The sequence below is a fragment of the Gorilla gorilla genome, chromosome 5 (genome assembly GCF_029281585.2).
Source record: "Gorilla gorilla gorilla isolate KB3781 chromosome 5, NHGRI_mGorGor1-v2.1_pri, whole genome shotgun sequence".
In the NCBI taxonomy this organism is placed as follows: Eukaryota; Metazoa; Chordata; class Mammalia; order Primates; family Hominidae; genus Gorilla; species Gorilla gorilla.
The window spans coordinates 71,947,698-71,962,886 of NC_073229.2; the positions used below are offsets into that span (position 1 = coordinate 71,947,698).

The 15,189-nt window shown below is 35.1% G+C and overlaps 1 protein-coding gene across 10 annotated transcripts in view; it reads left to right on the forward strand.

Moving 5' to 3' along the window:
• The window catches only part of MLIP (muscular LMNA interacting protein), a 243,042-nt gene that overhangs the window by 129,681 nt on the left and 98,172 nt on the right, over positions 1–15,189 (forward strand). For 7 of the 10 annotated variants that reach the window (XM_055391124.2, XM_004044223.5, XM_055391123.2 and 4 more), the window contains 3 exons: positions 7,541–7,606; positions 7,690–7,773; positions 7,914–7,973. The exons of 1 other annotated variant lie outside the window; for it this stretch is intronic. In XM_055391124.2, coding sequence (XP_055247099.1) covers positions 7,541–7,606; positions 7,690–7,773; positions 7,914–7,973 — 210 coding nt within the window. The remainder of the gene's footprint in view (positions 1–7,540; positions 7,607–7,689; positions 7,774–7,913; positions 7,974–15,189) is intronic. 2 more of the 10 variants (XM_055391120.2, XM_055391118.2) reach the window with 1 other exon arrangement.

Genomic DNA, 15,189 nt, shown 5'->3' on the forward strand with positions numbered 1-15,189 from the left:
AATATTCCAAGTAAATAGATTATTATTTTTATCATGTTGTTAAAGGAGGAGAGAATGAATGAAGAAGTATTTCCATAAAATCAAAGAATATGCATCTTTATTGTCTTACCAATGATTAATATTTTTACATGAAAATATAAATTTTTTCCTTGAAAGTAATTTAAATTCTCTGTTTACTTCCTCATAAGTATTTCTGAGGATAAAATTAGGGCTGGGGCTAGGTACAATGTTCCTAATAAATGGCATTACTCTTTGCCATTTTCACGATACATTTGATTCATAAGAAGTGTGTACTTAAGAGAAGAATTCTGGAGCAGCTCAGTTTTATAAGTAGCAAAAAATAATTACAGGTTTAATTCTTTAAATGGAAAGTTATAGGAAAAACTTTTTTTGGTGCAGGGAATATAAAATTAGTTATTTTAACAACTAATAAAAATGATGGCATAAAAAGAAAAAGGCAAAATTTTAATATATCCTGTCAACTGTCAAGTCTATTTATTCTAAGTTGCCTCTTTGATTTTTTGTTTCGTTTTTTGAGATGGAGTCTTGCTATGTTGCCCAGGCTAGATTTGAAATTCTAGTCTCAAGCAAACCTCTTGCCTCAGCCTCTTGAGTAGCTGGGACTACAGGTACACAACACCACACCCAGCTAAGTTGCCTATTTAATTTTTTAAAGCATGAGTTGCTAAACTCCAATCTTATTAAAGATATGTCCTTAGGTGAGAATATTTTAAAATCTCTTTATGTCTTGGCAGGGCATGATGGCTCATGCTTGTAATCCCAGCACTTTAGGAGGCCGAGGAGGGTGGATCACCTGAGGTCAGAAATTCGAGACCAGCCTGGCCAACATGGTGAAACCCTGTTTCTACTGATAATACAAAAAAAATTTAACTGGGTATGGTGGCAGATGCCTGTAATCCCAGCGACTCCAGGGGCTGAGGAAGGAGAATCACTTGAACCCAAGAGGTGGAGGTTGCAGTGAGCCGAGATAGCGCCACTGCACTCCAGCCTGGGTGGCAGAGTGAGACTCAGTCTCAAAAAAAAAAAAAAAAATCTTTATGTCTTAAAAATTTAACAAAACCTTATTGCTAATTTAGCACATGACCTGTATTAGAGAAACCTTGATTAATTTAGATTCTAGTTCAAGAGGCAAATGTGTTCCCAATTTCTTTAATAATGGAGAAGAGTCCAGGACTCAAATCTATGGTAAATGGTTCTCCGGTAGTTGTCTACTATGTGCATAATTTAAAAAAATTATCAAATTGTATTTAATTATGCATATTTATTGCTTTCTTTCTCTATCTTGAACTTCTTGAAGAGACAGATATACTATATTCTTTACTAAATGTTCATTAAATAAATAAGTTTAGTTTGGGGCCAGATAGGTCTCTAAAATTTCCAATTTTATTCCACAGGCTCTTAAGGCAAATTTTTGCTCATAAGCATATAAAAATAAAGTAGACTACTGTATGCTAATCAAAACAACAATAGCAAAGGGTCTTTCTTTAGGACAGAATAAGCCTCATCAATTCTACTTCCATGGAAAAGCTTATAGAACAGCCTTCTGCTAGAGGGGAATTAAGCTGGCACTTTTGAAGATTAGACAATACAATCACAAAGGCTGCCATATTGAATACTCTAGTGTATCAGACATTGAGCTAAGTGCGCTTTCATCTTCACAACTCTGTGAAGAATTTGATGCTCAAAGAAGCCAAGTAAATTCCCTAAAGCATCAAGGTTACTAAGTTGCTACATTGGACCTCAGAGGAGCTCTGATTGGCTCTCAGCCTTCCCTGTTCCGTACCATACAGTGACATCAGCTAGCTACAGTGAATTATTGAGTAAGGGATGCTCATATGGGATCCCTGCCTACAACACTTGTTTTCATTACTTGCTAAAATATATTTATATCTTCATTAAATGAGAGCAAGAAGAGTATTTTGTTTTTATGTGGAAAAATTAAAAGAAAATGGGAAATAATGTGGCTCTGAGATGATTTGAGAGAGTGATGGATTACAAACCAGCTCAATTCCTTGAGCTACTGAAAGAGATGAGGCAAATTACAGTGAAGGAAGTGCTTCTGGAAATAAAGAACACCCTTCTGACATCCTTAATTGAATGCAAAAAAGTATAGATTCCCCTACCATTGAGCTTTGCTGGAATGGGTTTGAAACTGGTTGGAATGGTTTGCAAAAACTCCCTTCTCTGTGGGAGGAACAAACATTTAACTTTCCAAAGCTCTTGGGAGTAAAATCACCAAGTAGAGTTCTTCAGTTATTGATATTTTTAAACCAATCATGTAAAAATATTTTACTGGCAAATATTCCTAGATCTTTAAAGAAACCCTACTTTATATACCTCCAAGCTCCTTTGGTTTGCAGTGTACTATTTTTCCTTTTCTTCAGCGGTGTATGTTATTCAGGCCTGAATCTCCAACTAGACAATCAAAGTGAGATTTATTTTTCTAACAATATCTACTATCCTACACATGGTTTTGTATTAGTCCAGTAAGTATTTTGTAGTCCTTAGGGGATTTATTCTACCAAATAGCAGGTCATATTAACAAATATAGGAGAATTTAGGCTACACATAATTTTGGGGGAATTGATTTGATCATTACCAAAATCTAATAACTCAGAAATGAAATTTTTGAAATTCAATCAAATAGATAGTCTAACAAAAAGTTTACAGATTCTGTTAGATCATTCTTCCTTTGGAGGCAGTTTACTTTCCAACCCCCTACTTTTAGAACTTCATCCTATATTTTAAGGGAGCAAATTAGACTAACTCCATATATTTGACTAAAAAGTGTTTGCAGTTTCATCAGGGACACTCATAACTGGGAATACCCATTACAGTTTATTGGCATACTTTTACACAAGGACTTTGATTTACAATGCTTTTTCATAGTTCTTGGCTCCTAATTTTAATGTAGTGCTAAGTTCAGAAATTCTTTTCTGCTATGAGATTTATTTGGTATCTTTTCAAAAGCTGGGCCCCAAAGTTGGCACTTCTGAACAAACTACCAACACTTGTAATGAGAGTATTTCTGATTATTTGTATTAGTTAAGAATTCTTTAAGATGAATGAGCTCAAAGAATATTCCATTTATGCCTCAATTTCTGTAGTCCAATTTGGTAGAAAATATATATTTTTAATAACAATAATTTATTAGATAATATTTTAAGAGACTTTTACCCAAAATGAATAAATCTAGAGAAACAATATCTTCCTGCTGGCTAGCTTGCCAAAAAGCAATCTCTGGTCAGAATTCTTACTAATGGAGATTTAAAATATGCTTTTAAAAGAAAATTTTGGGCAATAGAAAAAGAAGCTACTTTTTATGGTTGCTAGAAGTGGTGTATATCACAATGATACATCTGACAAGTAACGCACAGTCAATTAAAAAAATCTATTCTAGTAAATTTCAAGACTGTTTAAGTTCAAAATAAGCCCCCCATCCAATTTTTAAAAATACAGCCTGAGTATTTTGTGCCACTTCAGAATTTCAGCATTACTGACCTAACACCTGTTATCTTCTATAGTTTTCCAAGGGACCTGAGTAGATAGTTCTGTCATTCTCTGAGTGAATTTCAATATCACAAGTAACCTAATAAAAGTTATGTTTGCCAGAATAAGTTTCCACAGACTAATTAAAATATTAGTCTTATTTGGTTTGGTTTGAAAAAGGAAATAATTGCATTGCACTAGCATTGATTATATGCTCAAATCTTTGATGGTAAACAAATTTAACTGTAATATAGAGAAAGATATAGTTTATTTGTCAATTAAATTACTCAAAGAGTTTAAATCACTTCTCTAGAGCATTTTACCAGGGAGTATTTAAATCATATTACTTCTATGATTCATTTATTAATTTAACTTAACTTCATTTATTCATTGGTTTACCCAGTGATTCATCATAAAGACCTTTACTAAGCACCTATCATATTCTCTATCCTGGGCCTACAAAGATAAATATCATATTTTCTGTAGTCTAATAGGACAAATAGTCCAGTAGGGTAAAGATATAGTTTAAAAAGTAATTATGATGCAATATGCTTAAGATATGTGCAAAGTGATATGGTGCCCCAAACAGGGAATGGCTGACTTTGCCTGGTGTGAGGCCAAGAAAGATGTTATAAAGCAGTTTGATTTGGATCTTCAGGATGAATAGGAATTCTCTAAGTGAACTGAGAGTGGATCTAGGGAGAGTTAATCACATGTAGTTCAAAAGATCACCAAAAGTTCAAAGAACTCATGCAGTTCTTTGTGGTTAAAGAGCAGCCTTTGAGTGAGGAGCATATGAAAGGCATTGTTGGAATGGTGAGGAAGGGTCAGAACAAAATCCTGTCCTGAGGAGCTAGCTCTTAGTCCTGGTCTTCAATTTCTGACATTTTTTGTTTCCACAATTTTCTCTATAGTAGAGGTCACATGTGGTGTAAGGCCTAAAATTAAGGCCCAATATTGTGTGCTACCTTGACATCTGCTAGAATTGAGAGAGCCTCAAATGGCCTAATTGCAAGTTCCCCTCTTCACTCTGCTCCTGCAGATAAGGTCCTCTAGCCAAACAACCCTCCTTATCCAGCTGACCAGGTGGAATTCCTGAGTATGCCTTAGTAATAGGTTCCAGTTCAAACAAGCCAATCATATCCTTTGGTTGAACCAGGGGTGCATTACTCTCTGGGTGCCCACAACCCCTGGTTGTTCCTTATTGTGACCTCCATGTGGCCCTGCATGTTTTGTGGTGTCCCCCTTCCCTGGACTGTGAGTATATGTGACTAATAAACTGTTGTGGATTTTATCTGTACAGTGTCAAGAGTTATGTAACCATCTATCCCTGTAACACAAGGAAAGGAACCTCTCCCCCTTTAACAAGGTGAACAGGAGGTGATTGAAACACCATGCCAGGAAAATATTAAACCATCTGAACACCAGTGAAGAGTTATTTTTATGAAATTTTCAGTTCCTGCCAATCATTTCTCATGATTAATCATAATTTTAAAGAATGATGAAAGAAAGCACAAAATAGATTTTTGTTATGGTAAGAAAGAAGCAATATTGAATGTTTTTATTAGGTTATCATAACCAACCTTCCAAATTTTGTTATTTAATACAGAGAAGTGGATTTTGAAAACAAAATTTCCAGACAATATTTACCTTTATGAGCTATTAAAACATGGGATGGTAAAATTTTATCTTTTAAAGTCACTTTTCTGAATTCTTAGGGTTATATCCCATGCCAAAATGGCAGTTCTAGCATCTGGACCTGGTACCTCTTTGTCAAGGCTAATAGTTCTGGATGGAGATCCCTGGTTGTTAGAAGGAGGAAAAGAGATTTTGATGAGCAATGGATTCCATGGTTTCACAGGTGGCATAACACCTTCTGTCAGGATATGTCTACCTCAGAATGGGAATAAAGAAATGAGAAATAGGTGGCAAATCTAAATAAGAGGAGAAGGGAAACTGTAATTCTAAAAAGTTATATAATACATGACAATAGAGAACTGAATCTTTGATTTTTCTGTTTACAAATCTACCAGAACATATATATTCAAGTGACGATATTTCTCTTGAAAATAACTGTCTTGTGCCTACAATTGCTTATTGCATTTTTGGTAACCTCTTTTGTAACTGTCTTCAGAACCCGTGGCATATATTTTTTGTGCAACCTTTCTAGCTATAGATTTTCAAACTTTGAAAGCATATTGAAACTAGATTGCTTGAAAAACTTCCTGTTGTAAAATACCTATAATCTATGATCAATTTAAAAATGGATTAAAAAACAAGTCAAGCCACATGAAATTGCCATCTTGGCAAGTATTTTTCAGTTGAATACTGACAATTTTGTGTGTGTTCAACCCAGTATAAAGCTGAGCTCATAAAAAAAAGTGGGGGAAATCCCCAAGGGTCAAATACTAAAAACAGGCTGAAATTCAGAACATTTATCATGGTGCTGATGCTCTGGTAAGAGAGAACTGGAGTTGCATCTCCGTTAAGAATCAAGATTTTTGAATTGTTACACTCTCAGTTGCAAGAAGTATGATTAAAAAAAATTTTTCAAAGGGAAATGACAACCCCGCTTTTTAATTTTTATTGTTTTAGAGACAGTGTCTTACTCTGTTGCCCAGGCTAGAGTGCAGTGGTGTGATCAGGGCTCACTGCAGTCTTGAACTCCTGGGCTCAACCATCTTCCTGCCTCAGTCTTTCAAGTTCCTGAAACTACAGGTGTATGCCACCACATTCAGCTAATTTTTAAAATTTTTTATAGAGATGGGATCTCACTGTGTTGTCCAGGCTGGTCTTGAACTCCTGGGCTCAAGCGATCCTTCTGCCTCAGCCTCCCAAAGTGCTAGGATTACAGGTGTAAGCCACTGTGAATGGCCATAAGATTTTCTTATATCAATCTAGGCTTAGGGTAGGAAAAAATAACCTTTAGTCACGAGCCTACCCTGAGACAGGTTTGAGACTGAATTTATACAATCTCTGTGATAAAGAAAATATGTGCTGAAAATCGAAATTTGAATTAATTTAAAATTAGCTTACCTTATTCTGCTTCTGCAAATAGAGAAGTAGCTTGTATTGGACCAACTGTTTTACAGATAACAATGATAAACTCTGGATAAGAATATAAAAAACTATCTGAAGGTACTGAAGCATGACCAAGGCAGGTAGAAACTGCAGTAGAGTCAACGCTTGCAAGAAAAATATGGCACTACGTTGGTTTCTAGATTTTATAGTTTTTCACCTTATGGGTAGTCCCTTATCTGGTCACAATGAAGTAGTGAAAATTCAGCAACAACCCAGCAGAACGTATTAGATGAGGAAACAGAGAAGAGTGTAAGGTCATACATAAACTAGAAAGTAGGGGAGAATCTAGAAAAGAGAGTGCCAAAAGGATCCCTAAATGTTGTAGATAAACTCTGCCCAAATCTCTGGATAACTATCAAATGTGCCCATTAGGCCCAGCTGAGGAGAAAACAATGGAATAGAGATTTTGGCTAGTTCCCATCATTAGAGAGACAGAGAGTCTGAAGCCAAATTGACCGCATAAGCAAAAAGAACAAAGCTGGAGGCATCACACTACCTCACTTCAAACTATACTACAAGGCCACAGTAACCAAAGCAGCATGGTACTGGTACCAAAGGAGATACATAGACCAATGGAACAGAACAGAGGCCTCAGAAATAATGCCACACATCTGCAACCATCTGATCTTCGACAAACCTGACAAAAACAAGCAATGGGGAAAGGGTTTCCTATTTAATAAATGATGTTGGGAAAACTGGCTAACCATATGCAGAAAACTGAAACTGGACCCCTTCCTTACACCTTATACAAAAATTTACTCAAGATGGATTAAAGACTTAAACTTAAGACCTAAAAGAAAAATGTCTTCATGTTAAAGAATAGCTCATCAAATACTTTAAATATTTTTTCTTGGAATATTAATACATACAAGGCTTTCTTTGAAGATACTTTTCTACTCCAGTTGTATGACTAGAAGCCTCATATAAGAACTATTTCATTTATCACTAGGCACTAGATGAACCAGCCAAGACTGAAAGTGTCTCCAAGGACAACACATTAGAACCACCAGTGGAGGTAATAACTTCAGATTACCCCTGCTTTTGGTATGCAATTCCAAAACTTATTGCTAACCCAGTACCTGGTTTCAATTCTTCCAGCTCTATTTTCCTGCACAGCTCAGGCAGCAAACTGAAGAGCTCTGTGCTACCATTGATAAGGTCTTACAGGATTCCTTGTCTATGGTAATGCTTTAGACTAGAATGTGCAATTCAAACATTTGCTTTGCTTCTCTTCATTTTCCTCTACTTTAGTATGATGCCTCACAGGCTTGTCCTTTTCTTTCCTTTTCTCTTCTTCTTTCCTTCCTTTCTTTTTTTTTCAGCATTCTTCTGATTCTCCTTCAAGGTCCCCAAAGACATTGTTGGGTTCTGACACAGTCAAAGTATGTATGTATTTAACATAATTTATGGAACCATAAGATTTATTAGATCAATGATTTCCAAACTGCAAGTCAAGGTCCAATAGTGAATTGAGAAATAAATTTAGTGAATAGCAATCAGTCTTTTTTGTAGAATTTTAAAGATAGTAAATATTAGACTTGATTTCAAGTAATGTATAGGTTTTGTTGACATTTGTTTACATGTACACATATAATGCAAGGTAAGTGTATACAGGGTTGCAAAGTAAAATCTATTTCTGTGGGTCCAGTTCAAAACAGTTTGAAAGCCAACATATTAGACTATGTTTTTTTTTTTACATTGACATTTAGAATGTATAATTTGTGGCTCACTCTCACTCAAATTATAGATTCAATATTATTTATGGAATTTATAGCCACTTAAAAATAGAGAAGTAAAAAATGAAGTAGACTAAAGTAAAATTACTGTTAAGAGCTTTAACGGAAGTATTATTTCTAGAGTTTCTTTTCTTTTTGCTGATTGAATCTATTTCATTATTCTTTGACTCAAATGGATATTTTAGATTGTTAGAGTACTACTAAACTATTAATTGTTGTAATTGAGTATGTATTTCCTTCTTATAAAATAGTTATTTTCATTTGTTAGGATAAAATAATACATTTCTCCAAATTATTTTTTTCAAACACTTAAGCTCTACTCATCCAAATTTCAAAATGCGTATGATTTTTCCTTTATTGATAATTGTTAGTTATTAGTTACTGATTTTTTGGTCAGCCTTATTTATTTATCTCCTTGGAATCAGTATACTTTTTTCCTGTCCTTTCTTAAAATATGGGACACTGTGTGTCTAAAGTAATTTTCAAATGTACAGAACTACACATAACTAGAAGAGCAATCCTAATTTTCAAATTGGAATATTATCAGTAAATATCCATTAGTAATGACATATAAAACCCAGTAATCAATTATTGTCATATTAATTATATTTTAGCAGAGGACTCACAGGTGGATAATTGTAATTTCTGTATTTGAAGTCTATTTTGTTGTATATCCTTTAAGCCTTTTAATCTAAAACTTTGATTTGTCAAATATGTTATCAATTTTAAAATATATTTTTCGTATTTCATTCATTGAACATGTGAAAGACCTGTATTATATTAAATATAATGAGAATAGGATTTAAGAAGTTGTATATGAATAGTAATCTATATTACTGGTTTCTTTAACAAATACTTAAGGCTTACGGTGTTCAAAAACCCAGTATTTTAGGCCACTACATTTAAGGCAATTTTTCATTCAACAGGTATTTATTAAGCACCTACCATAAGTCTGGTGCAGCAAGGCACTAGGAACATAAGCAAGGCTGAGTAACCTAAGGTACAAGCTTTGAATGTAGTGATCAAGGGGTAGAATTCAAGCTGAGACCCAAAGATGGAAAAGAGCCAGCCACAGAAATTTTGATCAGGAATAATAGCTTTCAGGTAGAGAAACAGGCATGTGTAAATTTCCTGAAGCATGAAAGAGCTTAGTGTGTATGAAAATAAAGAAGTTAGCCAATGAGCTTACTGTACACTGAGCTAGGGATGAACAGTGCAAATGATGTTGAGAAACTGGGTTAAGCACAGTGATTTAAACACTTATTTGCCATGGCATGAAACTTGGATTCCACAGAAAATGGGGAGACATAAAACCATGGTGGGAATAATATGAAACCGTAGAAGATGAAAAATATGGCTGCTGTGAGGAGGCTGCTGCAGTCAGGGAAACAATCAGTGATGGTGGTCTGGATAGGGTAGGTTCAGAAGAGCTGGAGAAGCATGACGGTTTGAGGCTTGCCAAGAGTTTGGGTGCGGGTAGCGAAGGAGAGAGAATACTGCAGGTCTCTGCTTTGAGGATAGACAACAGTGAAGGAAGAGCTGTATAGTGGCAGGCAGAGGGTTATGTCAATTTTAGACAAGGATGAGTTTGAAGTGCTTATCAAGAAAGCTTAAACCTGTGTGTTTGAAGCTGATCAGTGATATTTGAGGGTCATTGGCACGTAGACACCGTGAGCGTCCTGTACAGAGTTCCAAGGAACATAACATCACAGGTCTGACAAAGGAGGTGGAGACGAGCAAATGAGAATGAAAAGGCTTTTATGGTGAGGAAAATCAGAGCAATGTGATATCATGGAAGCTATAAGAAGAGAGTGTTTGCGAATATAATTGTGTTGATTGCGGCCAAGGGTCAGAGAAAGATAAGTCTAAAGAAGTGTTTGTTAGATTTGACTTGTATATTTTGAAACCATATTGCTGGTGCTTGTGTGTTGGCATTCATTCTCGTTTTTGAGTTTTTAGAAGCTTTATCAGCATATATAATCATTTTTTAACTTAAGGTTTTTCTCTTGAGTATTAAAATAGTGACTTTATATTTATAATTTCTAATTCTTGTTTTCCTAGATGTATCTTTTACTGCTACTTTCCTTTTTTTCATACCCTTTTGTCTAATTTTCTCAGAGCAGCATGTTTCTGCATATAATTTTTACATTCAATTAGATTCTATTTACCAGGGACTTTAAGCCATTTATAATTATTGCAATTCTTGTTATGTTAGGGTGAATTTTTGCTATCTTATTTCATGTTTTCTATTTAAAATGTTTTTATTTCTCTTGTTTTTTTCTGCTTTCCTTAGGCAATTTTGATATTTACTAGTTTGAACATTTTGAAAATTTTAGTTTATATCTTGTTACTTCTGGTAGTTACATATACATTATTAAAGACAATTATTATGCTTAATTTTGTATCAATTTTAAAACATGTAAATGCCTTTTCTCACAATTTTGTAAGTACTATAGCACTTTTCACTTTCTACTTGTTTTTAGTCAACCTGTATATACAAACACAAGCACATACATGTACAATTTATTAGTATTGTTTTGAACTTTATGTCTGAACACTTCATTATCTTTCCTTTGTTTGGATACTTATTTCTGATTTAGATCCTTATTTTGCACACATTCAAAGCTTTTTCCTGGATTTATTGTTTTTCTTGTTGGAATCTTGCTTCAAGTTGTATAAAGCAAGATCTTTTTGTGTAGATTTTGTGAACTCTGTTCATGATAACATCTTTATTTTGCCTTTCATTTAAATTATAGTTTTCCTGCGAATAAAATTGTAGGTACTCTTTCTTCAACATTTTCCCCCAGGCTTCTTTTTCTTCAACAACATACTTACGAAGTATTTTGTCAGCATGATACTTGTTCCTCTGCTATAGAGTGATCATTTACAGAATTGCTCTATAGTTTTTAAAACTTTATGTATGATCTTACAGATTTTTTTTATGGTGTATTTAGGTATGCATTTTTTTCTTACATATTTTGATTGTTACCTTCTATGACCTTTCACATGATGTGTTCAATCTTTTCTTCCCCTTACATTCTTGGTAACTTTTGATCATTATTTTTACAAATATTTATTCCCACATGGGACTCTCATAATACTGATTTTGTTACTTTTGATTCTGTATTTCATGTCTCTTACTCTTCATATTTTTCTATTTATTATTTTCTAATTCCTTCAAGAGGAATCCTTGATCTAATATTCCAGTTCAAGATTTTGGTCAGTATCTATTCTTTCCTTCAATTCCTGTATTACATTCTTTGTTGAAGCTAACATAGCTTTTTCTTCTAAATCAGATTTATTGAGGTAATATTTAATCACTGTAAACTCCATCCTTTTAGTTTACAGCTCTGAGTTTTGACAAAAGAATCCAATCGTATAATTACTACCACATTCCAAACAAAATATTTCCATCAACTGAAAAAGTTCCTTGTGCTCCTTTTTAGTACATACTTCCCTCCAATCCAAGTCCTGAGAAACCACTTATCTTTTCACGTGTTCTTATGCTTTTGCCTTTTCAAGAATATCATATAAATGTAATTATATAGTCTGTAGTCACTTTAGCCTCTACTTAGTAGAAGGCATTTTAAATTCATCCATATTATTGCATGGATCAGTAGCTCTTTTTTTTTTTTAATTGCTGATTAGTAGTCCACTGTGTGGATGTTCCATCCTTTATTTATCTATTCACCAGTTAATAGATGGCTGGGTTATTTCTAATTCGGAGCTATTACTAATAAAGCTGCCAAGAACGTTTGTAAACAAGACTTTGTATGGATATATGATTTCACTTATCTTGGGTAAATACTTAGGAGTGGAATAGAGGAAACATTGTTTTCTTTTATAGTATTTAAGTTTTTCAGATGTCTTATTATGTTTCCATGGAAACTCAAATTTCCCTGAGCATACCAGCTAAGTTGGGTGTATATATGCCTGGTGCCTGGGGTGGCAGGTCCTGAAGCCCAAGTCCTAGCACTTGCCGGTTCTGGTGAGGTTTATTTATTTATTCTTTAAGAGCAGGAGGAGCATGTGCTTCAGAAGGGCGAAGCGCCATAGTATCAACCAGTTTCCACTTGCCACTTCCTCTCCACCCTGGTGACCCTGACCCTATTTCTGCCTCCCTGCACCTCTGCTTATGGTATATTCTTCTCTTCCAATAGCTGTCCCAGTCGTCATTGCTGAGAAGGGATCAAGGGAAAGATTCATCAGAAGCTAGCCAGTTGTTGAAACCTAGAGTTAACTATTTTCTCACCAAAGGCTGAAGGACCACTTTGATATTGTCTTCATCGTTACCTCTTTTTACTACCCTCAGATTTTAGTCCCTCACTTCACCCCGTTGATCTCCTTATCTCTGATGTTTAAATGTGTTGTGGCATGAGAAAGCAGGGATAGAATACGTAAAAACAGAACAAAACAAAACAACTATTTTGAAATGTTTGGCCGTTAAAAGGAAAAGGAAATTAGGTTGGTAGTGAGGTCAAGAAAGAATTTTTTGTTTTGTGAAGCTGAAAATGACAAGATCAAATTTGCATACTGTGGCATTGGTCTTAGTAGAGAAAGAAGTACTAATTCTAGAGAAGAAAGGGAAGTAAAGGTCTGAATATTTGTGCCCCACCCACCCACTCAGAATTCATATGTTGAAATATATGAAGGTATTAGGAGGTGGGGCCATTAGAAAATGATTGGGTTGTGAGGATGGGGACCTTATGAATGGGATAAGTTCCCTTACAAAACAGTCCAGAGAGAAACCTCTTACCCTTTCCACCATGTAAAGACATGCAAGATGGCACCATCTATGAACCAGAAGTGGTCCCTCACCAGACACCAAATCTGCTAGTGCCTGGATTTTAGACCTCCCAGCATCCAGAACTGTGGAAAATAAATTTCTGTTGTTTATAAGCCACCCAGTCAATAATATTTTGTTATAGCGGCCCAAATGTGCTAAGACCATTTGCTAAGAAGCTGGAAATGTCCTCCATTGTAACAGGATGGAAAATAAAGGACATGACAGCTACAGATGCAAGAATGTTTGTAGTTTGGTGGAAGAGAAATAATTTTATAACCAATATCTTTAGTTATTTCATAACTAATACCTTTCAATGAAGTAAAATGTAAGATCATTAACCAAGATTAAGGGGAGAAGGTGTGATGGGGATGAATTTGAAAAAGTCAAAAAAAGTTTATATATTCTACTTTCAATTCCTTTTCTCCAGTTTCCTCTTAGATCCCCTTTTTTATGTCACCAAAACCCCTTTTTCCAAGGTTCCTGAAGTCCTATGCATTGCAATAAGCCCAGTCCTGAGTTGAGATGACAGCAACAGAATTTGAGATAGTTGCTCACACCCTCCTCTTTGATATATTTTCCTCTAGAGTATTTTAGAACTCCATAGTCTCTCTGTTTTTCCTCTATCTCCCTTTTTTATTGTCATTTCTTAGTCTCCTTTGCTGGTTCATCTTCTTCTTCCCAAACTGTTAATGTTGGGATGCTCTAGTCATGAGTCCTCAAACTTCTCATTCCTCTCTATATTCATTCCTTTGGTGATCTCACCCTGTTTTATGTTATAAAAACTAACTACATATATGCCGACAACTCTATTTCTAGTCCAGGATTCTTTCTCAAACTGCAGACTTCCAAATACCTATCTTCATTTCCATTTAGACTTCTAACAAATGTCTTATCCTCAATATGCATACAAATAAAATCTAGATTTTCTCCCACAAAATGATTCCATATGTTGCCTTCTCATCTCTATTGGTAGAATTTTGCTCTTTCATTTGCTCAAGGCCAAAAACTTTGGTGTCATGTTTTATTCTTCTCTTTCTCTCACATTTCACATCTCTTCTGCTAGAAATCCTGTTTCTATAGCTTCAGAATATGTCGACTATGATTATGCCATGGCTTCTGCACTACTGAGCCACCGTGTTTTGTTGGATAGTACAAGAGTTTTGTCCCTATACCCCTGACTCACAATAGTTTATTCTTAACACATCAAACGCAGAAAACCTTTTAAAGCTTAGGTCAGATCATGACCCTCCTCTATTTAAAACCAGAAATGCTTACGCATTTCAAACCTCAGAATATAAGCAAAGTCCTCACAAGGTCCTGTATGGTCTGGTGCCCCAATACTTCTGTGACTGGCTTTCTTCCAACTCTCTCCTTTACTCACTCCATCCCAGCCTGGTAGCCTCCTTGTTGTGCCTTGGATATGTCAAGCATGCCCCTGTCTTAGCACATTTAGTTTCTTTTCAAATCAGTTATATCAGTGATCATTTCATAGTTTCTAGCATACTGTGAAAATTTTTCAGCTTAACCTTTATCTCCAAAATCATGGTTAAGTATGGTTGTTTTCAGTCTGGTTCTGAAAAGACACATTTCTTAATCTCTGTGGGTCTTTTTTGGTTGTTTATTATTTCTGCTCATCCTCATTCACATTGTCTTGCCTTTTTGTGTATCTGAATCTGATTGTATGCTAGATATCCTATTTGAAAATTTCTTAATAGAAATGGAGACTTCAGATGATATTACCTTTTATAGAAAGTCTTTTCTTTGTTTCTGTCAGACATTGGGAGCACTAGCAAGAAAAAACTACCTGAATTTAATTTAAGTTTCTGAGATTATTTTTTCTAGACAGTCATCTTCAGATGATTTGATACCAGGCTGAAGACCATGTGTCTTCTGGGTCACTCTTACTCCTAGGGGCACAGTCTGTTTTTGGCAAGTCCTGGTTGACTTTCTCTCTCTATACCCGTGAGATTTCAAAAGTTTGGGTTAGCTTCTCAAGCAACTCATCATTATTTGCAAACATCCCCAGGGCAAAAGCAGTTCTGAAATGCTGGGCTTCTCTCTTCAGGTCCCCATCCT